Genomic DNA, 27,240 nt, shown 5'->3' on the forward strand with positions numbered 1-27,240 from the left:
AAGACCACCGAGGAGCTCACCACTGGCCCAACTCACCTCAGATAGGTCAGACACACACACACACACAAAAACAACCCATTAGTTTCATATAAAAGCTTGAAAGTCAACCTTTATTAATACTGTAAAAAAAAAAAAAAACATGTCAAAAAAGAGAATCTTAAGACGTCTTTCCATACTTGTTTCAGTACTCCCATTAATACATGAAAAACAATGGTTAACATGTAAAAGAATGGTTAACATTTAGCGCAGGGGTGTCAAAAATATGGCCAGCGGGCCATTTTATACTTTAAAATCACAAAAACAAAATCGAAATAGTATAAACATTATAATGGACCAGCGTGCTAATAATCACTGAAATGAAAGCTATACAGAAAGGGAGCGTAGGAAATTCTAAAAACTATGGGTAGAGGACTATTTTTTGCAAATTTCAACGAGGCCCTCCGGACCTCGTTGAAGACCGAATGCGGCCCCTGGGGGCAAAATTAGTTTGACACCCCTCATTTAGCTTCTCAGAGCTTTCTCTCAGGAGAACACAGCCCCACAATGGTCCCGATGATCATTCTGAAGCATAGAGACAAAAACGCACCAGGGACTACATAATAATGAGGTCTATTAACGTTGTTGCTCGCTCCTCTTACTATGCCATTGCTTGAGTGGGATGATGTTCAAATAAAGGGCCATAAATCCAGTCATACAAATGGAGGATGTTCATCATTGTCAAAAAGTAGAACTATATTATTACACTTGGGTGCCATAGAGCTTTATTTGTGTCGTACCAATAAAAACAAACTAAATGCATGCACCTCTCTTAATCATCATCATCATCATCATCATCCTGAACAGCTTTCAGCAGTGCTACACAATATCAAAGGAATATAGTAACACAATGGTATTATAGGTCATAATCGAATGAAGTACATTATACAAAGAGAGTAGAAAAATCTAAGTAGAACAATTCTGAAAGGTACCGTGTGTGATAAGCATATAATAGTATTCCTCAACCTTTGTCTGTACCAAGGACCGGCATGCTATGGACTTCCTCCTTTGAGGGCTTGATTTAAATCAGTGTTGGTTCATGGACACATCACTGAAATGTCATGTGCCTTTTGATACAGGACAGTTGCACTTAGGAGGGCAATAATTCCATGACCTAGTGCCGGATTATAGACCAATGGGGTTGAGAAACACTGCCATATGAAGTTGCGCGAATAGGTGTTTGTTTACATGCACAGGGTCCATCTTTGTCAGTGGACACCTTTGTCGTATTCAAGTACGCTCCTCTAGGTCTTTGGGGTTAATAAATTAGAGATGTGGTGAACTGCCCTGCAGTTGCAATGTGATTGTGATTCAATAAAAAAAAAGGCAAACAATACAATGTATAAAAGTAAAGTACAGTTTTGAGACTGTAAAAAATGGATGAGAGCCAATGACCTGACTTTAGCTGTTTTGTTAGAGGTTCATGATTCAAAAGTGATTTAAAAAACTAACAATATAAAAAATGATGCTATATCTGAACTGCATTCAATGTTGACAGATACCAATATCAACTTAGATAAACCTGGGTTCATCCTTAGAGATAATCACCAACAATTAAAAAAAAAAAAATGCAACATTTTTACGCTAACAAATCTCTTACGCTACGCCTATATATGATTCTCAACTAACTCATTCAGGGGATGTAACAAAAAATATCAAGGTGTTTGTGCGCCTCATTTTCGGCAGACCATGTGCTCCTATCCTGAGAGAGTATACTGTATAAGCAGAAATCTTACGTGTTCAGTCCATATAAAAAGTGTCCCAGTGTCAACTTATGCTTATACGCTTATGGCTTCCGGCAACACTACCAAACGGGAGTAATTAAAATGGGTTTCTTGAACGGAATATGGAATAACCCACATGGGCTAAAACTGGCTTTCTCAGTCTGTGTAAACTTATTTGGACATGAGAAACAAATATTAAACTTAATCACACCAGTGCCATGTTTTGTTGACCCCCTAAAAAAAATTGCCCTTTCAAATCTTCCAATTTACAAAATAGAGATGTAAAAAGATACATCTAAAAATGTACAAAAGGGAGAGATGAAAAAAGCTCCAAATTCTACATCATCTAGATTGGTTTGATAGCAAAATCCAATCCTTGTGGTTGAAAGTAAATCGACTCAGAGATGACTAAAGTTACATAGTCTCACTCTACTGTCGCCTTGCCACTAACGATCATAACATACTCAGTAGGTGATCAAATAATTTCATCCATTGCAGTATGTTTCTTTCTATGACTACATATTTTGCTGTCCAGCAACAAACCATAATGTCTCCTGCTAATTTCACCCCAACTCCAATAAATACTGTGCTTCTTTTCGGGTTGAGGGAGCATCTTTGGCAATGTGGACTATTTCTTTATTGGAGTGGGGTCCCTAATTTGATTTCATGGTCTGCTGTTTGGGCAGGGTGGGGGGCGTGTGGGAGGGGGGGCAGGGAGGACCTGGGGGGGTGCGGGAGGGGGGTGGCCCTGGGGGCAGCTGGGTGACGGGCGGCGCTCGCGGCGGCGGGCTGGTCTGTGGTGGCGGCGCTGTAGTGGGGCTGATCAGGGGACGGTAGTCCGAAGCGGGAGGTGGGCTATGGGCCCGGGGAGGTGCCTTGGCTGCTGCCGCTGCCTCGTCCTTCACCCGGGTGAAGTTGATGCATCGACCCTGAGGGGAAAGAGACAGTAACATCAGATTACACGGGGATCAATGTCCTAAAAGTCAGGAGGTATACAGGACGCCATTAAGCTACAGTAAAGACATAACTCAGATTACATTGTAACCCCCCTCCCTGACATGATCCAGCCCCTCTCCCACGTACAGCACACAGGTGTCTAACTCCCATCTAGGCTAACACCTCTGAGCCCAGCTGACCCCATGGTCATGGGACGGTCACTACCCTTTCTGTCTGTTCCAACCAGGACCAGCTGGCTGGACGGTTACCCATCAGCCTCTGCTGTGACCCCCTTACGCCCTCTTCCCAGTCCAATGTTCTGTTCCAATGTACTGTTGCCAATGAAACTGTGGCTGCTTTCCAAAAACTCCATGTTGTTTATAGCACCATATGGAGAATGAGAGAGAGAAAAATAGATAAAGGGGGGAGAGAGACAGAGGATTGGTAGGGGGAGAGAGACAGAGGATTGGTAGGGGGGAGATCTGAGTTCTTGAGACAAATAAGTTGATTTTGTTGATAAACTTTTGCTCTCTATTCTCATCCACAGCAGCTACATAGTTTAAACCCCCACCAGCCACCACAGTGGCCTCTTACTGTGAACTCTCGTGGTTTATGGCCTAACTCAGACTCATGCCCTTACTGGAAAGACAACCCAGTAAGCCTTTTTCCATCCCCCACGCAGATAGGCAGGCATGGACTTACTAGGGTATACTGTAGGACTGTAGAGGCATTTAACATTATGCAAACACACAAACACTGAGTGACCGCATCGGCAAAAAAATCAAAAACAACCGAGGACACATTCCATTCATCCTGACTTGTAAATTATGCATCAAGGAGAGAAAAAAACAGAAATCCTCTGGTAACCAAACACTGTCTCCTCAAATCCACTCGAAGTCTCTGACATTCCTTCCAGTCAATAACAGGATGAGAACAAGAGAGGGATGTTGAACATAAAATCAAAATAGCCTTTCATTCTCTGCAGACCCTTTGAGAGGTTCATTTCAGCTACCTTTCTGCGAGTACTTCACATTGAACCAGTGTGGTTCGAGACATTGAACCAGAAACTTACAACACAAAGGCAAGACAAAGAATGTCCTTCGAACCTCCTTTTTCCAATGTCTGCCATTAAACCCAGATGTCATAAAACAGACTAGCCAGGGCTGCTTCAGAAGGGTTCGTGTCCCCGCTGATCGAGACGACTCTTGCGGTTGTCTCCGCTGCCTATTACCTCATGCCCTTCGCAGTGCAAACTCTCCATCAGGGGAGACATTAAATCAAAGCCTCTAGTTTAACCTCAAGAGTCAATCTGCTCGAGCACGTGATGTTTTACATAGGAGCTCGCGAAGAAGTCGGAGAGTAGTTGGAGGCAAATAGCTGAGGTCCAAATAGCTGAGGTCCCTAGGACTAGGGCTACACACAGAGGGAGATGACTAAACCAGACTAAGCACGCTAATCATACCCTGTACACTATACTGCACTCAACCTAAACTAAGCAAACAGGGAGAGGGTCTGTGTCCAAAACCAGCACAGAGAATCCCATAGTGGAGTGGGAGAGGAAGATGGAGCGAGGGGTGTGTAGAGAGGGAGAAGACTGACGGAAGGGTCAAAGAGAATGAGAAATAAAAGAGGAACAGATGGTGCCTTTCTGTTTTTCAGTGTCGTGGAGTTACATAGCTACATGAGTCGTATTCAGAGAGGATGCATTGACTAGGGGACATAGCAGCTCCATTGTGGACGGATGAAATCAAAGGAAACTAGGGATTGAACTGTAAAGGCTTTCAGCCAAGGCTTCTCTCAATAGTGCCATTCAGGATACAGGCGTCGTCATAGCAATCTGCATGGTAATAAAATGCAACATAGCAACAGACTGAATATGTCTGTCAGGCATCCAGATCGGACCTTGGCCAAATGGGTCCAATGGAACACACAAGGCCTGTGCATATGCTGTGAACGCCAATATGGCCTGTGTGTGTATGTGTCTGTGTGTGAGAGGGAGAAAGAGAGAGAGGGAGTATGAGTGGGAATGATAAGAGCTGTGTTAGCAGCTAGCATGGCCTAGGGGACAGACATGCTGAAAAGTCAGTAAGACAGTTTAATGGTTCTCCTCAGGTCACAATTTACACAGGAAAGAACTTGCCTGCCTTGTATTCGTTTCCATTCCCCCTAAAAAAAACAAGATTACACCAGTACCAGTAGGCCTGCCTGGGAATTTTTCTGCTCCTTCGTAACAGACCGCAAATTACTTGAGTAGGCGACGCCATTACACGGAAACACTTCCTCTGGAATAAGCAATGCGTCATGTTTAACCTTTTGCACGTGGTGATCGTTAAAAGTTTTCCTGGGTCAAACCCTTTGAACAAAGTATCGACATCTATTTGGCCGGGAGAATTCTTTGAAATTTGAAGGAAGCCAATCATTAGCATAAGCATCATTGTTCCTCTTTGCGGTCGAAAGCTTATTTTCTGTGTTGTTGTTGAGAGCTTATCTGGCAGTACTTCACTTCTTCTCAGTTCATATATTTGGCTGAGAGAACACTCTTTAAAATGTGGAATTCCATTTAAAAAGGGTTATTTTCTGCAAATAACGCATGATTTTAACTGGCACCTGGAGAGGTGCCACCTCAGCAGGCTAGCTGCAGATCTAGAAGGAAAGAAAGGAGAGGGCTATGGGATAAAGAGTCTCATATAGCCCAGCCCTCCAAGTGCATATCTAGAGCAAAAACTACCTTCAACCAACCCCAAGCCAAACTCCAATCTCAGTTTTGATATAAAGGGGCAGTATGGCAGTTCAAACATGTGCCCGATCAGAAAGTAGTTAAAGTCGAGGTTTATAAAACATAAAGAAGATCTGTCTGGAGCGCGTCCACAGCTTTGATTTATTTTCTTTTTATGGCAGCGGCTGATTTGAAGTAGGTTTTTGGGCTCTGCCTTATCATGAATTTTGGCACTGCAGGGGCAGTGTCGGCCACTGCACGGGCATTTTTTTAGGGAAGTGTAGGGCTGTATGATGAGGGATAGGGCTAAGGCTGGGCTCCCATGGTGTTTTAAGGCTTTAGTACTCACATGATCTCCTGGCTGAGGCCGCATGAGAGAAACCTGGTCGTAACCGCGGCGAAACAGGGCCCAAATGGCGTCCAGTTTACCCTGCAAACAAAGGGAGGGAGACATGGCTATAGTGAATACTGTCAAAAATGTTTCCTGTGTAAAGTGTACATGGCCAATATGTAATTTCATACTACACACAGTACCCTATTATACATGTATAGGTAGAGAGGAAGAGAGTGTATAAACTAGTCTGAGAAAGAAAGGTAGAAAGGAAAGAGAAGAAGAGAGTGTTTTTACCTGTATGGGGGTGTACCACTTCCTGTCTGTGGCTGGCTTCCTGTTGTGGGCCTTCTTGGGCTTGGGCTCGTACGGCTCAAACTCCTGCTCTGGCATTTTCACCACCGCGTTCTTGGGCTTCTCCAGCTTAGCCCCCTCCTCGGTTGAACCCTTCCCTCCCCAGCGTACCTGTAGGAGTGGAACAAAGATGGGGTATGACCTACTGTACCTGTGGAAGTGGGCCTACAGTACATACTACACACAGGCGGTGAGGTAGAGTCTAGAATAAAGTTCCAACTCATGTGTTTGTGAGGAAATATGGGAGATAAAGATGGACATTTATTTGGGTGTAACTGTAAAGTGATTAGATCCACCTCACCTCCATTCTTTTGATTCCTCCGACTCCTCTTCCACCATAGTAGGATGCATCCACGGTTGGCCACTTCTTCTTGGGCATGCCATCTTCATCATCTGATTCCTGGCAGACAGAAAAGATGGGAGTAAATAATTTACTTCCAAGCAAGTGTTCGATATGCCTAGGGCTCTATTTTCTGCTGGTGTTAAGTCGGAGCTACTGTCAAAATCACGATCTTAACTTTGACTTGTAAAAGCCAGGGTTCTGCTATTTTCCAACCCTGGCGCGAGGGTTGGTAATTTACCTGTCTTACATTAGCTCGCTTGCGCTAAGGTGGGATGGGTGGAAATATTTTAGGCGTGTCTTTAAAAACGTTCGCTTACGTACCAATTTTAAGCAGAGCTAGTGGTGATATTTCAGATTCACCAAAAGCTGGACTTAGCGATAACACAATTGGTTATAGCATGGGGATGATGATGGGGATGATGTTTTTGCGGTGTTGAGAGGTCTTGGTTTTGCGCCAGACATAGCGTTTTTCTTGATGGCAAAAAAGCTCAATTCTAATCTCATCTGACCAGAGTACCTTCTTCCATATGTTTGGGCAGTCTCCCACATGCCTTTTGGAGAACAATTTAAGCAATGAAAAACAGCAAAAGACAATTATTCCCCCTCCCCCAAACTTTATAGTTGGCACTATGCATTGGGACAGGTAGCATTTTCCTGGCATGTGCCAACCCCGGATTAGTCCATCGGACTGCCAGATGGTGAAGCGTGATTCATCACTCCAGAGAACACGTTTCCACTGCTCCAGTCCAATGGTGGCGAGCTTTACACCACTCCAATCGACGCTTGGCATTGCACATGGTGATCTTAGGCTAGTGTGTGGCTACTCAGCCATGGAAACCCATTTCATGAAGCTCCCGACAAACAGTTCTTGTGCTGACTTTGGTTCCAGAGGCAGTTTGGACCTCGGTAGTGATGGTTGCAAACGAGGACAGACGATTTTTACGCGCTACGCGCTTCAGCACTCGGTGGTCCCGTTCTGTGAGCTTGCGTGGCCTACCACTTTGCGGCTGAGACGCTGTTGCTCCTAGACATTTCCACTTTACAATAACAGCACTTACAGTTGCCCGGTGCAGCTCTAGCAGGGCAGAAATATGACGAACTGAGTTGTCAGAAAGGTGGCATCCTATGACGTTGCCACGTTGAAACGTCACTGAGCTCTTTCTGTAAGGACATTCTACTGCCAATGTTTGTCTATGGAGATTGCATGTTCAATTGTCCATGGCTCGAACATGCAGTGCATTTTCGAAAGGCGAATACAATGTGTGTAGAAAAATATTTCTATGTTAAAGCCAATAAAAAAAACTAGACTGGCTACATGTTTGCTGTAACTAGGCCTATTGTATGGTTATTGTATACTATTTAATACAGTGGATATGACAAGCATCCATGCCTCCTGCCCCAAGAGTCCTTAGGCCTACACACTATGCTCACAGTATGCTCATGGAACGAGAGATGCGATGTATGATATCATGCTTCTGACCCGATCCTAAATGTGTTTTTCCCCCGTTTAATTTGATTATAAACCAAACTTATTGGAAAGATTCCACCGTCCATGAGTTTGTGTTGAGAATGTACATGGCTGGAATGCAATGCAATTCCATCTGCTATTTCTGGGGAAGTTCAAATATGATCTGTGAGATGGTTCCATGATGTTTAGAAAACATTCCAATTGGGAGTATAATGGTGAGCGGACGTTCCCCATTTCTCTTCATATTGGATCTTTGTCCAGTTCCTGTGAAAAGTTTGGATGTGCGTAAAACCCTCCATAGTCTAAGTTGCCTTGTCTGTACAATACTCCCACAGGGAGCAATGATGGCGCCTGTAACTGTTTAGACTATTTAAAACAATTGTTTTATATTTGTATATTTGTATATTTTTGCAAGACTCAAGCTGTTTCCCCTATCCAGCTGTTCCATTCTCCGTGTAGCCTGCTGCTAGAATGGACGGTATCGCTCAAGACGCAACAAAATTGAATATGACATTGTGGATCAAGTTCGGAATTACAACATTTCATGTGTTCCAACATCTAAAGTCCTGCATCACTATATTGAGAGCTTTTCTGTTTCTAAAATGACGTATTTGGGTGTTTTTGGAGCATTTGTTCATGTCCCTGTCCTGTCCTGAGTCCCTGTATTGCACAAGGAGATGAGGAAGTGACTTGCTGGTTGGCCTAAGTCTGTCAAAAAACAAGTGGAATCGCAAAAAAAGTGTCTGGACCCTTTCTATAACATGCCTGCAATTTAACATAAAAAAATAGAGATTTGGTTGTGAAAGAACTAAATGCGCCTTCAAGGGCTGACTTACTGGCTCTGGAGGGGGTGCTGGAGGAGGCTCTTTGATCACCTAGACAGGAAGTTCAGGGTGGAAAGTCACATTAATATTAATTGTTGACAGTAACTAAGTGGTCACATCAGGTGTTCATTATCATTCCCTGGCATTTGTCATTTATCATCTGAATGAACTGCAAAACTGACAAAGAAATTGTTACACACTTTTAAAGTCATATCTAGTATATTCTGGTAACACTCTTACACAAACAATAACAACATCATTTGCATTACATTGAACCAGGTTACTTTTAAAGGGTTATTAAATCATTCAAATGGCAGTTACTCTGCTAAATGGTCTAGTCTATACAGTATAATATAACATGTGGCCCATAATTGCCATCATATTGAACCAATTTTTGATGGTTACCACTGTGCAGCAGAGGGGCCAGAACCACCACATGAACAGCATTGCCATCAACAGGAACAGAACCAGAAGAGTGATGAGAAGAATGGTACCATCAAACTGCCAAGGGAGATAAGAGTCATCGTTAAGACAGGGTTAGGACCCCCAGATACACAGACCAGGAAGACTGATGAGAGATGAGAGAAGTTGAGGAGAGGTCTCAAGATCTAAATAGGGTTCCTATTAGAGCCTATAGATTGTGGATGGGATGTGGTGGTGCTTTTATTTTGTGGGTGAGCGGAGTGCTGGTTAAAATCCCTCTGACGTGGGGGGCTTTTGGGTGGATCATTGCTGAAGCCCCTGTGGTTTGGCTCCAGATAGAACACCAGACAGAGCAGAGAAAGAAAAGAAGAAGAAGGAAACTTACTCAAGCAAAACAGGAGCCCTCTGATTTTTTATTTATTTATTTATTTTAATAAATGCCCCACAACAAGATTAAGAGGAGGAAAAATTAGGCAGAAATGAGAAACTGAAAAAGATTAAAGATAGAACCCCAAAAATAAAAGCAATTCTGGAAATAGGATAATTGTTTCCCAACATAAGACAATTTCTAGTGAGTTTTTGAGTAGTAGTTGTAATGTGATTGGAAGAGCATACTTACACACTCTGTGGTGGTGATGTGCACAGAGCTAGTGATGAACGACAGGCCTTCATTCATGCTCACTTGTAGATAAACAACCCTGAAACACAAAAACACACATGGTTTCAATACAGGATACGCAAATGGAAGCAAATGATGCTAGTTAGGACTTGCTTGGACAAGACAGCTGATTGGCAAAATGGCACCGTTGTACAGTGCCACACAAAAAGAGCTTTGCGCCCAACAAACAAACAGGCTATTATTGCTCGGACGTGTTATTACATGTCTGAGACTAAGTAGGGCATCGGCACTGGCATCAAAGTTGGTTAAACCCTTTGTCAGCCAAGACAAGTTTGACCTTGCCCGGTGAAAAAGAATCGATGCCCATATCACATCTCTTTTTCTTCCTATCTCCAAAAACTACTGCCAGTACCTTTCGCTTCGGGGCGCAAAACAATTCTAGCCAGGAAAACATATCAAACCTCAATGATAAAAAAAAAAAAAACACATTTTGAATTCCACACATTTTTTCTAGGGGTGCAAAGCACGTAGACTGATCAAGAGGGTATGCGAACTAGGCCATTTTTGACTGATAAAGCCTCTTCGGGTTTGACTGTCTGGAGTCGGGTATGTGGTTTAAGTTCATGTGCACGCATACCTCAGTGCCAGCAAACAGCTTCTTATCCCTTAAAGAAGTAACGATCAGAGGAAAAATATGGACAGTTGGACTTGGGCCATGTTCACATTTTGTAGAGATGTGAGTATGTTTGTGCGTGTGTGTGAGGGAAGGGTGATACATTTGACCATCGGGTGCTAACTGCCAAATTACTCTACTGATGAAGAGAAGATGACAGAAGAGGAGAAAAAAATAAGGAAAAAAATATGGCAGAGAGAGAGAGAGAGAGAGAGAGAGAGAGAGAGAGAGAGAGAGAGACAGAGAGAGAGAGAGAGAGAGAGAGAGAGAGAGAGAGACAGAGAGACAGAGGAGTCCCTGTAGCTGGGTGAAGGGAGAGGAGAAGGTAGAAGGCTGGAGGGAGAGGGTAGAGGACAGGAGAGAGGTAAGCAGGGAGGGGAGAAATTAGTGGAATGTGGTGATAAAAAAAAGAGACTCTAAAGTGGTTTGTTGATTTAGAAACGAAGCCAGCTGATGGATGATGGGTGTGTCTGTTGTTAGGATTAAGGGGCAACCTTAACACCGTCCTCATTATGAATACACAGGGCTCTAACCAATGAGGATCTAAACGAGTGCTCATCGTCATATAGAGAGAATAGAGGAGGAGTGGACTGTGGCCCTGACAGGGATCGTAAAGACACCCTAATGCACGGCAGGCTTCTTCTGGGTCTCTCCCTCTGTTAGTGTGTTTGTTTGCGAGGGCTGGAGAGTGATCGGCTAGACATGTGGTTAAGAAGCAACACACTCTCATCCTACAGGGATGGCTTGGAGCATTTTAAAACGGATGTTAAAAAAAAGTTACTCACTGCCCAACTTCATCTATAACCGGAGCTGTACACAGCAGGAACGTGTCTTCGATATCCACAGGCTTCTCATCTGGGGAGAGAGCCCAACACTTTTGTCAGCGGTTTCCTTAAATAACTTAAGTTTCTTCAATCACCTATAGTACTTCATGCATGTTACAGCTGAAAATACACATTAGTGTAAAAACACATGGTAAGCCTACAGTGTTTTAAAGGTAATTATAAACTGGGTGGTTCGAGCCCTGAATGCTGATTGGCTGACAGCCGTGGTATATCAGACCATATACCATGGGTATGACAAAACATTTATTTTTACTGCTCTAATTACGTTGCTAACCAGTTAATAATAGCAATAAGGCACCTTGGGGGTTTGTGGTATATGGCCAATATACCACGGCTAAGGGCTGTATCCAGGCACTCCGCGTTGCGTCATGGATAAGAACAGCCCTTAGCCATGGTATATTGGCCATATACCACACCCCCTCAGGCATTATTGCGTAAATGTAACCAGGTACTCACTAATTGTGAGGGTGTCATTGACTTTAAAGCTGCATAACACCTGCTCTATATTTCTGGCGTGAAGGAAACCATTTCCTCTCACCACCACCTGGAAACTCTCTGGAAATAAAAGACAACAGCTTTAGTGTAGGAAAAATAGTACAGATACATACATACATCATAGGCTATCAGACATTACACAATTATGTTGGATAGCATACAAGATTAGGTAGATTGGCTTGGCAACATTGGTTAAATAATACAGAAAACATACTTAGGAAACATACTGCAGGTCATATGGGACTTGTGTCTCTCGATTGGGAAAAAAGTCATTTATCAAATTGACTTCCATTTGGCAGGCCAGGATAAATTCCATTTAGAGACGCTCTCATAACAAGATCCCCAATACGATATACTCCATTAGCACCAATGGGGATTCCTGTCTGTTGGTGTCATTAGATTGATCAGACTCCTATGCAAGTCAGCTGGTTGGCTTGGCTAGCTAGCTAGTTAGCTATCTGGCTAGCTGTTTTGTTTTGACCGCTGGAGCTTAAGGAAGCAAGCAAGCCCAAAGTAAGAGGACAGCAGAGGTCTGTGTGGAGATGATAGAGGCTTGTTGGGAGGACTACAGGGCTACTCTGATCTGTTGCCGACGTGTAGTGGGTTTTCTGGCGCCCTAAACTCTAGAGGCTGCCGGGGGCATTACTCAGGTGGGTGCTGCATGTTGGTGGTGGTCAAGGAGTAGCTGGCTAGCTACCAACGGAGACCTTGCTGCAGGGTGCCCTGTTCAACGGCTCTAAACCAGTACTTCCTTATTCTGAAAGGACCTGTCTTGACTGACCACGGCTCCTGAGGCTTCTCCCTGGCTGTGACAATGATACTCCCTCCCTCCCTCACGATGACAATAAACTATTTCTAATAAACGATTTCTTCATTTGTTTATTTAGTTATATTTACATATGGACTGAACGCTATAATTCAGCTCTTGACTGCCAATGTTGTACACTATGACTGACAATAAACTAAACCTTAAATATAATAATTCATTAGGCAACAAATTGATAAAAAACGAAGTGAAACAGGGAGGGACTCCCTGAATATGTCCAATAAGAAACGCTTGTTTAAGTTTTCCATTGCATAATGTGTGCTACGTTTTACTACGGTGTGCACTAATGAATACGTGCCAGCTGAGCCCCAGTCAGAGGGAAGGGCACTGGCACCAGCTTGGCCCCTTAATGAAATTAACACAGCACTTAAGCAATGACAGGGAACTAGCATTGACTGGCATTGATCTGCTTTGTTCCTATAGGGACCCCACCTCCTGCACAAACACTGGAGGGCTCTGCAGCTAAAATCTCAATACAGGACTTCTTGATGATCTGGAGAAGGAGAATAAGGAGATGAATTGAGTTTTGTAGGTTAATATTAGCTACAATTAACTCATAGCTTGTCAAGATTCTTTGTCAAAATAAACAGGTAAATCAAATTTGAGACATTCAGTAGCTGTAGATTACAACATCTTTGTGTATTTTGTCTTTTCATCTTTATTTTATCTTTCTTTGAAGGTATGTCTTGTGAAACAGGACTGTCTCTCCTTTCTGTCCAAGGTTTATTTACCGAGTCGATCACTCCTCGCAGGGCTACGAATCCGCCCATCACAGGAAACACATGCTCGATGGTGTCTGCTATGGTGGCCAGCTATAGGAGGAAGGAGAGAGCAGATTTATTTACACAGGCCCAGTGCTTCCTCCTAGCTCACATCTCAGGAACCAGAGAGAGACACATATTATTTACATCATGACCCATTCTCTTCAGCGAAGAGTTCAGTGAACACTTGATTTAAGAATTATATTGTATCTCTATAGTCGTAGAAGAAAGGTGCTATCTAGAATCTGAACGGATTCTTCGGCTGTCCCCATAAGAGAACCCTTTTTGATTCCAGGTAGAACCCTTTTGGGTTCCATATACAACCGTTTCCACAGAGAGTTCTACATGGAACCCAAACGGGCTCTACCTAGAACCAAAAAGGGTTCTACCTGGAACCAAAAAGGTTATCCTATGGGGAATGCTGAAGAAACCTTTTGGAACCCTTTTTTTAAAGAGTGTATGGCTCCATCTTTCTCTACATGCATGACCAGGTTAGGGGGAGAATAACAGTACAATGACTGGCACACTAAGCACAATCAGGTACAATCCTAATGTACAAACGACATTGGACAGATGCCTAAACTACTGTGCCTTGACAGGTATGGTATATACAGGTATGGTATATACAGGTATAGTATATGCAGGTATAGTACAGTATATTATGTCCAGGCATTTTGTGAAAGTCAATCTGGGTGGTAGAATGAGTCATAGGGCCAATCAGGTTTCAAATCCAGTTTCACACTGCATGACTCTGAAACATTCTTCTTAGCTAATATGTTAATCGTTTGCATGCTAGTCAAATCGCCTAATTTCTCTATCACTAACGCGCAGCCTGGGATATAAGTAGCCCTACCAACCTCACAAGCAAGCTCAGGTTCAAGGTAGGTAGATACAATTACAGGATACATAGTCTACAAACGGGTTACTAAAAATGAATAGCACATATTGTAATCATTGTATTGAAAGAATATTGAGTGAGTAGTACTGCATGTAATTATGTACTTTTTGTTTTAATAACAGGTTCCTAAATGTGTTTTCACAGGGGAAGAGGACATGCATCTGTTTCACTGCAAACTAAATCGTTACCTGTGTCTCGTTGAAGTCTTTTACTCCCACACAGTACACCATAGCTCCTAGAGATCGGCTTCTCTCCGCCTGTTTGTTAAAAAAACAAGAATCAACCCCAGAGAACATGTTTTTACATTGTCTTTCCTTTACATCAACAGGAAGGTGAACGCTATAATCCTATTTGAATACCTCCTGTTGTGCAGTGACGAGTTGGTGTTCGTTCAGCTCCCCATCAGTCAAGGCAATGATAACACTTGCTGTTCCTGTAACGGAGAGGTCAATCAATGGTATGACTCGACATTGCAGAAGTACAGAAGAAAATGGAGTGATTTTTTTAAATTTAGGTCTAGATGTAGTGACGGACGTCATTGGATGCTTACCAAAGTTTTCATGGTGTATCTGCTCATTTGCCTGAAAAGAGAAGACAATATTATTCTTATTCATCTGTTTAAAAAAAATGTTTAACAGGTAAATAACGTGTGATAAAGTAAGAACCCAGTCAGAAGAAGATATGTACCCTTTGCAAGCCCAGGTGCATGAAGGTGTCTCCACCTGGTATCTCTCTCTTCAACACATCCAATCCTTTTCTTATCTCCACCCTGACAAACAACACAGACCACAAATCGCGTGTCATTGAAAATGTCCTCGGCTGGTCTTTAAAATGTCCTTGCCGAGTAGAAACAGATCAAAGTGTAGAGGGCTTCATAACTTTCTTCTGTTTCAAAGTCCTCATACACGACAATGGATGAGTCCCAAATGGCACTGTGTTCCCTGTAAAGGGAATAATGTACCATTTGGGGTGCACCCCAACATTTTTTGTGTACCTGTTTTCTGTCAGTGTCATGAGAGTGGTTCCTCTGGATGAGAACACAATAAAGGACATTCTCAACATGGGGCTGTAAAACAACACAAACAACAGGGTTAGATATACTGTACGCTTTTGGCGCCATTTTCCTTTTGTCGAGCGTCAAAGAGGCCATACTATGTCTGAACACAACCGATAAACAAACAACAAACTATAGGGACCACACACTCCAAACCATTTATTTCACTGATTTATTGTGATATGCAAGCATGTGTTTTGACATCAAAAAGTCCCTAGCATGAGAACAACCTTGTCCATCAGAGGAGGTTGGTGGGAAGAGCTATACGAGGACGGGCACATTATAGTGGCTGTAATAAAAAGACATAGAATGGTATCAAACACATCAAACATAAGGAAACCAAGTTTGACTCCAATTGATTCCATTCCGGCCATTACTATGAGCTCCTCCCACCAGCCTCCTCTGATGTCCATACATCTAAGCATAAGTCCAAATTCTCTCGTGTGGTGAGTTCTGTCCTATTGTTTGTGTACGTGCCACGTTAACAAGGGTTCAGGACCCCGTTTCTTCAGACAAATACATACATTGAAGTGAGCATGTTGCGTGCAATACTACAGCACGTTCAAAGTCAATTCCATGGTTTCAGCTGTTGTTTTCGAGACTATGGTAATGATGCAAAACCATGCCGACCAAACTGAGGTAGCAAACTATCTACATTAGATGGCCATATTTGTCTCCCAGCTTGGAACCTCTCGACCTGCCATTATGTTCATGCCATTACAGCGGTGGGATGGTATAAGCAGCATATGCAACAAAATATTTTGCTGTGCGATCTGGAGTTTTAGTTTGGGGGCAGCAGTGCGACTAGAATCAAATCCAAGAAGAAACGTCATGCATAACAATATTTATCCGCAACCCTCCATCACACTGTTCACGACACAAACTGTTCACACTCTTCTTGTTGGCGGAGAGAAATCGCTGCAGGTTTAAAGCTTATTTCCTGCAATTCTATTTGTTTTGCATAGGGGATGGATCCTTTTCTTATTTTTTTTTGCCATTTTCAAGCTAATTTCCTGCAATTGTACACTTTTTTGCCATGTCATATGTGTGTTCATGTGATATTTGAGTGACAAACATTACAACAAAGTCAATGAGCAAAACAAATGTTAGCTGACATGGGCTAGTTGATCTGGACATTTCTGACAAGTTATAAATAGCTCTCTAAGGTCTTCAATGACGGACTTGACAAGAGGAAAACTGCTGACGCATTACCCAATTTACAAATTGCACCTTGTGCATTCTACGATTACAAATTTCAGGAGTAAGTTGAAAGCCGGACTGAGTTCCTTTTTTATGGTGGGACCACTGGTGTAGATCAGCATGTTTGTGCAATGACTACTTAAATGTGATTAGGATCCTCTGGGGAACACTGACCAACACGTTGGTTCCTACCCTTTCATAACTCCTAGCTGGGTTTTTTATTTGTTGTCATGCCAAACAACACAGTCATTCTATTTCTATGATTCCAACAGTTCACCCAAGTGTTTTGGCGTATATTGCAAGTCAAATCACAATTTTGGGTTGAAAAATCTCAATGTGTCTTTTTCAGCCCTACTAATAACCGTGGTAACTTTACCAGTATATGCAAACATCTGGTGGCACAAAAAGAAAGTCAAAGTTAGATCTTCTTCAGGAGATGTACCTGTACTTCAAAAGTAAGTAGGATTCATATAGGCTCCATATAGGCTATATCTCAATCCATTTAAAAATCTATATTTCTTTCAATACATGATATTGAAAATATCTTTCTGATGTTCTCTTACCTGATAAACTTTTCAGCTAGATGCTCCACAAATGAGTAGATTTCTATCCAGTGGTTTTTGACACTGCCAGATCTTAGAAAGAAAGAATAACAGATGAATACTTACATCGTATGAATTACTGTTGTTTAAAACCACACTTCACACATTTCCTACGTTTATCCAACACCTCCTAGTAAAGAAATTGTATGCAAAATATAAAGTGAACACACACAATCCTAGCATAGATATTATTATTAAGCGGACTGGCCTTACAATGTGTCACGGACAACCTCCATTGACGCAAACTAACTCCATGCGTTAGGGAAAAGGAGGAAAGTAGGTTAGGACACATCTGAGGACCAGTCATGACTAATTTAGCAAACTGCCCAGCTCAACTCCCATGGGACTGAGGAAACAACCTCCCTGAGGGACCACGGTGAAGAGCTTCATTTCCTCTCAGACCCACGTGTGAATGGAAGGAAGAGACCTGGCTGGGGGTTGTGGCGGTGACTCGTTACTGAAGGATATAAAACATGGGAAATAAGCTAATTTGTTGAACTGAACCAAACCACAGCCCTGTTAGCGGATGGCTGAAGCAGTAGCTTGAAATAGGACAAAGCTGCTGACGAAGCCGCACATGGATGTCACGTAGTTCTAATCTGGAGCCAGACATAACATTAATTTGTTTCCCAGTTTAGTCTCCGTACTGGTTTCCTGGCGTATATTTTGGTTGTTGTTGTGTAGGATAAGCATACATGATATACTTGGCAGATAGAGAGTTGTGTATATTATTTTCTAAGCTATCTCCCTCCCTTGTTCTTGTTTTTTCCTCCGACAAACTTCCTGTTTGTCCAGCACATCAAGGCATTGCATCCGTCTGAATCAATGCACCCTGTGAGGGCAAGACTTTTCAAACTAAACAAACCTTACCCAAATAAAACTTGTGGGGGGGGGAGTCCAGCTAACGTCTCATTGGATGTTCAACAAATGTGTTGAATAAACAAGTGTTCATCTGACATGGCATGAACACACACAGTTGGATTGGCCCTGACTTGATGGAAGAGACAGTCTGTCGGGGATGCAGTTTGTTTCATTACAAGGGGGAAATACTGCAACTCAAAATGGCTTCTTTCATGTAATGTACAGTCATATAGGGATAGTGTTTCAGTGTTTTTCTAAGACGGGTTAAGCTAAGAACTCCCGCCTTAGATATTTTTTGCATTACGATGGATATTATTTGTGTTGGACAAGAGTGTTCTCTGAGGTACCAGGCAGTCGTGGGATTGGAGCCTGGCTTGCAGTTTCCTCACCTGTATAAACAGCATTAGGAAAGGAAGTGGGCTATTTTCTTGTAAGATCCTCGTTGAAAATGTTTTGTGGTACTTCTTCTTTGATCTAATTTTAATAGACTGAGTCAAACCATTACAGCTCAAAGGTTTGGGTTTTGTTCATGTAAAATGTTTTGGAAGTTGTTAACCCAAGCTTCAACAGCTTTATTGACTAAAATGATTAAGGCCTTGACAACAGGAGTTGGAGATTATATCATAAAATGACTGAGTATTTGTTTCCTTTTCCTAGTGTGTTATACAATTGATAGATCCTCTGACTATACTCATATATATATATATGAGACAGAGAGAGAAAGAGAGAGAGAGAGAGAGAGAGAGAGAGAGAAAGACAGAGAGAGAGAGAGAGAGAGAGAGATCGGGGTAACATTAGGACAACTGGGATAATTAAAGCAACGTGTTGCTTTTTTATTCATGTCATCTGCTGGGGGGGAAGCAGAAAAGATCCTTCAAAGATCTTCAGTCCAGTGCCTTGTCTGTCAGCCCAAACAAGTGACAAGAGGCCAAAATAGATCAGCATCATCAAATTCGAGGGACCGGTGGGGTCGGTGCTCTAACCAACTCCTTTAAAACGGTCCTGGGGAACAACAAGATAACTGATGCTACACGACTTTTAAAGTCCTAACATCGCGGAGACATTAGGCGACCATCTTTCCCTGTCATTTTTTTGTCTTGGCGGTGGTGTGCACACGAAACGATGTGGCACCGCCGGGGGGTCACAAACTATGAGATTCTTCACTTGGTCGTGACGATTCTTGATACCACACTGTCTCGCTAAAACGAGGATGTGATGTGATAGCTGGAACGAGCTGTGGCTCAAAGCAGCTTCATAAACGTTTTCAGTCAAACATTCATGCTTGCCATACAGAGTTGAAATATCTAGCCCAATACATTTGGAATTGAATGACATTGTGTGTAAAGACCTTGTCAGAGATGTAACGATTTGACACTTTGGCAAGTACAAATGCATACCAGTGATGATCATGGCTCCTGCTCGAGAGTATACATTCTGGGTGATGCGATACAATGCATCATCTCACTGGCTCCTTCTCTGGAGAGCTCTCATTGGCTATATAAAAAATAATCTATATAGTTTACCTTTATTTAACTAGGCAAGTCAGTAAAGAACAAATTCTTATTTTCAATGACAGCCTAGGAACTGTCAGTTAACTGCCTTGTTAAGGGGCAGAACAACAGATTTTTACCTTGTCAGCTCAGGGATTTGATCTTGCAACCTTTACAGTTACAAGTCCAACGCTCTAACCACTTGGCTACCTGCTGATCACCGTTCTCAAAGTCTTGTCGTTGCATATCTCACACTACAAGAGCATTGCAGATTTTGTGCCCATCAAACATGTTTGAAAATATCTGGACATCTGGGACTGCTCAAAAATGGGATCGGTAGCCCTGAGATTGCGTCTCTGAGGGCTACTCGGGACGCCCGCGCGCCCCAAGTAGGCAACGACATGGGGATTTTGTCTCCAATCTCAAAAACTTGTCTGGGACAGCTAAATTGGGGCCAAAGCCGCGTGGTGTACACCCAGCTTGACAGGCTATGGTCTTAAGGCCACAAGCAACAACTACGTCTCTAGTTTTCTAGGGCATATTTGATTTGATTGCTTTAGCTCTACCGTTACCAAACACCTCATGGCACTCGGGGAGGCAACATGGACCATTAACATCTAGCAATGCTAAACAGACCATGTCAGGACTGCGCTAGATGTCAGAGAAAGTATTCATTATTTTAAACACATATAAGCCCGGACGACCCAGAGTAAATATATTTTATTTTTTCAATCAAGCCTTTCTTTAGGCTGACTGTGTGAAAACGCACTGCTAGAAGCAGCAAAATGAAGTGAGTCAGGGAGAGAGAGAGAGAGTGTGAGACAAACAGACAGAGAAGGTTCAGTCGGTCTGGGCCAGGGGTCTAGCCTATTACATGTGGGGGAAAAAGCTCCATCAGACCAGGCGCTCAGTAAAGGCGATGGGCTCTGCTCTCACGCGTGTTGAGAGGAAAACCCAACACCATGAAGCTAGTGTCACATTCCAGATGGGCCTGCTGCATGGTAAGAACCACCCCAGTCTGCGACCAATTAACTGACTACGCATAGGGATTTGTACGGAGAACCCACTAACCTACTTTTAGCTTGAGGCCTACTTGCTGTGTACTAGGTAGGCCCCCATCTGCAATCTTTATTTTCTCTGTCCTACTCTCTCTTTTTCTTGGATATTTTGTCTCTCTCTTTCTTTTCAAAATGTTCTCTGGGTGCAATATTTTCTTGTCTAAATAAATGACTGCCATTCAATGACTGCCATTCCTTTAAAATGTCTGTCTCACTCGGGTCCCTCAACACACTCGGAATTCTAGACGGTATGATAACATTTAACAAGGCACTTATTCCTGCAAAACAAATGTGCCAAAAGCTACTTCTAGCACTTTATGGAGACCAAAGCAGCACCATGGTCCTGAATAGATAAAACAGCACATTCCACAATGGGAAGGTTTTGACATACTGTATTTCAATTATTTATAGACTTCAGCTGTAGTCCGGTTGGCTTGGACTTTTAAATTACCATGACTTAACATCCAACTTCAATGTCGGCCTGTAAGGAGAACAAGAATGACGAAGACTTGAAAAGGAGGAGAAAATGGCTGCTATATGCAGCGACCATTGGGAAAACACAAGTGCCAAACATAACTGTTTCCATTTGTCCCTATCGCTTGATCAGAAAACAATGGGTCGTTCCATATGAATTCAATCACTTTCTGATCGCACGCACCCCTTTTGAACAGAACCTTCCATACATGGTAGAAGTGGTCAGAAAGTGACTTTTTGGAACTGAATGCCAAAACATTCTGGAGATAGAGGTGCTCAAAGTTGACCCATTTTGCATACCCAACCCTACCATTAGACCTCCATGTCTTCATCACTGGAAAAGATAAACGGTTGAGTTTGATATCATTTGAAAGCTTACAAACTATTTTAAAATATCTTAAGATTTGTTTTATATAAATGAACAATTATGCAATCTTTTAATCTTCAACAGCAATTATGTAAAAATGTGTAAACTCAGATTTGTCTTATTTTCACATATGTTCTAGTTTAGACCCTCATTTACATAATCTGAGATGTTTGTGTTGTATCTTCCATTGGTTGAGACACAGCATAACTCTTGAATACAGGGTGGGTGTCATTTGATCCATAGAAAGAGAATTAATAGAATGGACCTATACCTTCAGGTCACTGCAATTTAGCTGGTACACCATTTCAATTTCAAATTTAACTTCCAATTACAACCAAAAAGATGGCCGCCGGTCTACACACTGTCGAATGTCAGCTTGAATGGGAATGTCTAATCTAGTATCTATATTTCTATGATTTCAATTGGTTTCCTATGGAAGATTGAAAGTATAATTTAAAACAGATATTCCCACTCAAATGCACATTAAGACTAGCTGTCGCCATTGGCGTCGGCTAATGGGAAACCTAATAAAATACCCCGCAAAATAAAAACATTCTCTGATGTGTGAACATTCAACCATCTTTGTCAATTTTATACACATTTTAGTACATTTATCAAACAAAACATGACTGACACCCACCCTGTATTCAAGAGTACGCCGAGTCTCAACCGATGGTGGGCACAACACAAACAACTCTGATGATGCAAAATAGGGTCTAAGCTACAACATACCGTATATGAGCATGAAAAAAATAAGAGTTTGTGTTTTTACATAATTGGCTTTATAGGTAAAAAAAAAAAAAGATACATTTGTATTTTAAAAACATTTTGGTTCAATAAATTATTGTAACGGCAGTCTACTTCGTCCTCCTCCTCAGACGAGGAGAGGCGAGAAGGATCAGAGGACCAATGTGCAGCGTGGTAATTAGACATAATGAAATTTAATAGACAAAACAAAAACACTATACAAACTGACAAAACACACTAACCGTCACAGTCCTTGCTGGTGCAGACAAAACACAAAGACAGGAAACAACCACCCACAATCCCCAACACAAAACAAGCCACCTATATATGATTCTCAATCAGGGACAACGATTGACAGCTGTCTCTGATTGAGAACCATATCAGGCTGAACATAGAAACAGACGAACTAGACACACAACATAGAATTCCCACCCAGCTCACGTCCTGACCAACACTAAACAAGCAAAACACATAAGAACTCTGGTCAGGACGTTACAATTATAAAATACTTTGACAACCCTCTGTAAGCTTCAAATGATATCATATGGATATCTAATGGTAGGGTTGGGTATGCAAAACGGGTCAAACTTTGAGGACCTCTATCTCCTGAATGTTTTGACATTCAGGTAAAAAATGGTCCCTTTCTGACTACTTCTACCGTGGGTAAACATGCATGGAAGGTTTTGTTCAAATCAAAAGGGCTGAAAGTGATCAAAATCTTATGGAAACCACCCTGATATCTGTGGAAAAAAATCTGCTAGAGCACCAGAGCTTCTAGCATCATGATCTTGTTTCCTATAAACGGTGAATGTCCCATGGGCCAGTGTTTTTGCGTCCTACAAGTGGTAAATGCGGGTGTGCCAGTCACAAGTAGCCTAAGTGAGGACAAGGAAGTTATTTTAGCAGACCAAAGGTACAACTAGGTTGTTTCCCCATACCATCTGATGAGAATTAGCTACAGTGGTAGGTAGGAGTGTGTTTTGAGGATCTTTATTGTGCAGAACATCTGGCATCAGTACCAGTCTGTGGTGATAGAAACATGCCTAAAACAATCCCTTTGTGTTGTGTTCCTTACAAAACAGCAGGATAGGGCCTACCAGTCTGATTCAGCACAAACTCATACCTCTGTAGGCCTATGGTACACCACAACATAGGACAGCTTAAAGTTGGTTCTCTTTGATCCACCATCCATTTGGACCCCGACAATAATGATACATGATATCCACATGGTCCATTTTCCTTTATTCAGTGACCACTTGGCTGGGGGAGATTTTTCCATAAACTAGTCGTGAAGCCTAAAAGGACTAATATTCAAAGAAACTCGAGTCCAAGTTGCTGTAGACTAGTTGTAGCCCTATGCAGCATGACAAGAGGCAGGAGTTTTTTCCCTGACCTGGAGAAAAAAACTATTGGTCCTGTAGAATATACAGTCAATAAGGCACAGAGTTCTTCCATCTCAGGAAAAACTCCAGACCCTAAGCATGACTCAGTAGCCAAGCCACTGTACAGAGGGCTATATCCTGTTAACCTCCATACATCCTGTTAACGTTAATCTTAGGTCTGTGCATCTAATAAACAGCTCAGGCCTGAGGGATGAGGGGATGTCCATAATGAGCATTCGTTTGAAGTCAGGAACCTCAAACAGTGGCACCAACATCCACAACCAGGGCCACAATATATCAAGGTTTAATCATACATCTACTATGAGTTGTGTTTATAAATGACATTCTATCTAAAATATGCTTCAATCTGATCTGATCTATTACATAAAGGCGCTAGGCTTAGGCTATAGCAGGACAGAAAGGTCTCTATAGTCTACTTTTCTCTCCTGAGACAGTGAGAGAGGCCTGCTGCTGGTCTAGCGTAAGATGTTGGAACCACAAAGATTTTTCCTATGTGGGTGGAAAGGAGGAAATGCATGAATTGGTCACTCTATGAAAACTATACTCCTGAATGTTAGTTGTAGGTAGTCATGTACAGACCGTACAGACTGTGTCTTATTCCCCATTCTTTAATGTGAAAAAGTAAGTAGTGGACCTTGTAAAGATACCCGCGGGCATGCACAGACGTGCATCCCCCATTAGGACAGAAGGAATAAAAAAAGATACAGAGAAGTTTATGATCACTTGTACTGCTTATTCAGCTAACGCTTCGAACACACCGACAGCAACTCGCGCAAATTAGTACACAACATCATCTGGATATGTATGCAACAAAAGTTCAACATTCACCCTGTGCTACCGTTTCTGTCAAGCCGTCTACGCACACCGAACGCACTGCAAATGCCTTTGCAACGCTGCAAGGCAAACGCAAGCGTTTCATTGGAAATGAATGTAATTCTGGTGTACCAAAATGCAATGACGATGTCGGTGTGTTCGATACTGCATCACCACGCACACGCACACGCACACACACACTACTGCCTGTTGATTAATAACTTAATGAATTTATCAAGTTAATTTGTGAGCAGCCTATATAGATTATTTATCCCTGCCTTGTGCAAAAAAAGAGAGGTCAGACTATACAGAAACAGCTGTAACAGCTGGAATAAATGATTTACATTACTCATTATTTGTAAGTGCATTAACAGTCTGCAACGTCGTAAAAACACTAAAACGTTTGTATTTTAACTTTTTACTTTACTTAAACAGTGTAGGCTATGCTATTGGCATATGTGTGTAACCAGAGAAGTTTGGCATCTCAATATAACGGTATCTTGGGTTTATTTAGCCTATGCAGTATAATAATGAATATGGCATTTCGATAGTAACTTACTTGTCAAGCACAAAATACAAGTCGAAAGCCCCTTGACATGTACTTTCCTCCTCTTCTTTATCGACTTGCTCTGGTTCAGCATTTACGGATGCTAAAGTGAACATAAAGAATCCAAGGAAAAGTAGGACGAGAGACATTTTCACCAAAAACCTCGCCATTGTTCCCCACGAAAATGTAAATTCCTTCAAAAGCTCAATTGGAAAAAGTCAATGCCGTCTCACATCCCCAAAAGTGTTTGAATTACTTCTCTAGGCAGAGATGCCCATAACAAAACAACACACGGTCAAAGCTGTCGAGATTGTTGTTGCACTCAGTTTCCAAACATTACTGACTGCCTCCCCCCTGGCAATTATTGGATGGGCGATGAGGCCAGAAATACCATAAAGCTTACGGCACTTTGTTCTCCTCGGAAAAAATATAAAATAATTTGTTCAGAGTGATTTTACTATCCGATATAGACATATAATCCTTTCATATTCGTATTTAAAAAAAATATATAGTGTAGTAGGCCTATTTGATAAACAAATACAAATGTTTCATTGCGTTAGAATATATGTGGATAATTCACAAAATGCACGTTTCCTGTCAAATTGTCAAAACGAGTTTTAGTTAAAAAAGCAAAATGGAGACTGGCAATGCAAAGCAATGTTAAGAACTGGGAGCTTGGGACAAACTTGGCTGAAATGAACCAGGTTTCATATTTCTGCTAGGAGAGAAAAAAAAAATCCACCTTGCGCCTCCCTCTCAAGAGGCTAACTTTGGAAAACAGGCATGAAAACAGCCATGGACAAAGAAGTGATGAGCTGAGCATCCACTGATGTAGTTATAGAAAAATCCCATCTGTCTTGAATGTTGTTGTAGCCTAATAACTCAACTTGGCAATACAAATTTAGATTAACCACCGAAATCATTACGTATGCCTACTTTGTATTTATTTGATAAACAAATCTCATTGCTATTTCCTAATTAGGCATGTCATCCTAGCGTGAGCCAACCAACGCCTGGCTAGGCTCGTGCACCAGACAATTTCTCATGAGCCTGAAAGATCAGGCTATAATACACACCGGACCTAACCTTGCGACATATTTATGGCAGATAATTTTTTATCCTTGTCATATGAAGAGAAAAAATGAAGAGAAATGATAGATACAAATGTATCGGTGCTCATTGGCCATTGGACATAAACATTACACAACAAATTGGAAATCGCAAAATGATGAGTGCTTTGGAAGGAATCAGTGACAGTGGCTGTGTGGTCCCACATCTGGGATTAAGGGGCTCTTTTCCAAGTTTAAATGATTAACATTCAACATTGGCCATGCTCAGAACTGCGAAACTTGACTTCAGTGAGTTCAAGACAACTGGGATGTAATATGCCAGGGAGATAGGTATACTGTAGCTAAGAAAGTCATAGTAAGTGTATGTTGTGTAGTAAAATGTTAGTAGCCCATGTGCCTCACCCTAATTATTTGGTCTATTTACCCCTCTTAATTTATCCTACTGTTCTGACTTGGTGGTGCACATGTAGCCATTAACCTGTTTTAGAGAAATGTAATCATCGAATATTGTAAGAGCTTTCATTGTCTGCTTATATGCCCCCTTAATTTATCCTACGGTTCTGTCTTGGTGTACAGGGAGAACACTGTAAGAACGGCCCATGTTCTGAATTCTGTTGCTGTACATTTTAAAAGTGCTAAACAAATAGTTTTATTGTCTACATCTGTCCTAGCTCGCTCATTAATGTCTTAATTGAAATTACTGATTGCCTCTTATCCGCTTGTCGTCCCCTTATGCCATAGTTTGTAAATCTCAATCGTCAGTAGAAACCACATTTGTTTAAGCAAGTCAGCCATATCAGCTATGTTTTTTAAAAAGGCATTAAATGAGACTGAATGGAATGTTTCGCAGCCAGACAAGGCTCCGCTGATAGCCAGGTGTAGCAGTGGTAAGATGTTGGGACTGCTGTTGGGACAGATTTATGTAGGCCATTTGTGGGCACCGTTTGTCACCATTGTAGTGCAAATAATGTGTTGTTTAGGGCTGTGTTGTATAGTGGCTTTGCTGGCATGCATCCCACATCCCACTCGCCACTGAATCTACCTCACCTGTAGTCTCGCATGACCATCCATTCAAGGCTAGCCTACCCATAGCCTAATGCTGGGAAGGGCTGTGGCAAAGGTCAGTATTTTAATTGAGGGCTCTCTACCAGGCAGCCCACCCATTAGGGCGTTAGGGGCAACACCCCACAAAAATATATATACATTAAATAATGGATTATGTTTAAAATTCTCATTAAAGTGTGGTAAATGTGTACATTTTCCTGTTTCCAAAATATATTGT

At 42.0% G+C, this 27,240-nt stretch overlaps 1 protein-coding gene across 1 annotated transcript; it reads right to left on the reverse strand.

The window, feature by feature from the left end:
* Nucleotides 1-92: 92 nt before the first annotated feature.
* Nucleotides 93-25,547, reverse strand: LOC120029974 (anthrax toxin receptor 1-like). Its single transcript, XM_038975288.1, has 18 exons — nt 24,901-25,547; nt 17,090-17,161; nt 15,267-15,338; nt 14,960-15,041; nt 14,823-14,853; nt 14,632-14,705; nt 14,461-14,529; nt 13,345-13,425; nt 13,046-13,106; nt 11,749-11,847; nt 11,233-11,302; nt 9,775-9,853; nt 9,138-9,233; nt 8,745-8,783; nt 6,399-6,497; nt 6,041-6,208; nt 5,762-5,842; nt 93-2,689 (listed from the first exon to the last, which is right to left on the reverse strand). Exons 1-18 carry the CDS (start codon nt 25,056-25,058, stop codon nt 2,414-2,416), a joined length of 1,707 nt encoding a protein of 568 aa, XP_038831216.1. The 5' UTR covers nt 25,059-25,547; the 3' UTR covers nt 93-2,413.
* Nucleotides 25,548-27,240: the final 1,693 nt, after the last annotated feature.

This window comes from Salvelinus namaycush, chromosome 35 (genome assembly GCF_016432855.1).
Source record: "Salvelinus namaycush isolate Seneca chromosome 35, SaNama_1.0, whole genome shotgun sequence".
NCBI lineage: Eukaryota > Metazoa > Chordata > Actinopteri > Salmoniformes > Salmonidae > Salvelinus > Salvelinus namaycush.

What these genes read in the sequence shown, in the direction of transcription:
- LOC120029974 (XM_038975288.1), bottom strand. Translation starts at nt 25,058, where the DNA reads ATGGCGAGGTTTTTGGTGAAAATGTCTCTCGTCCTACTTTTCCTTGGA. An exon ending in CTAGCTGAAAAGTTTATCAG is followed by an intron (nt 15,339 to 17,089) that starts GTAAGAGAACAT and finishes GTTGTTTTACAG; the next exon opens with CCCCATGTTGAGAATGTCCT. An exon ending in GTTATAGATGAAGTTGGGCA is followed by an intron (nt 9,854 to 11,232) that starts GTGAGTAACTTT and finishes TTTGTGTTTCAG; the next exon opens with GGTTGTTTATCTACAAGTGA.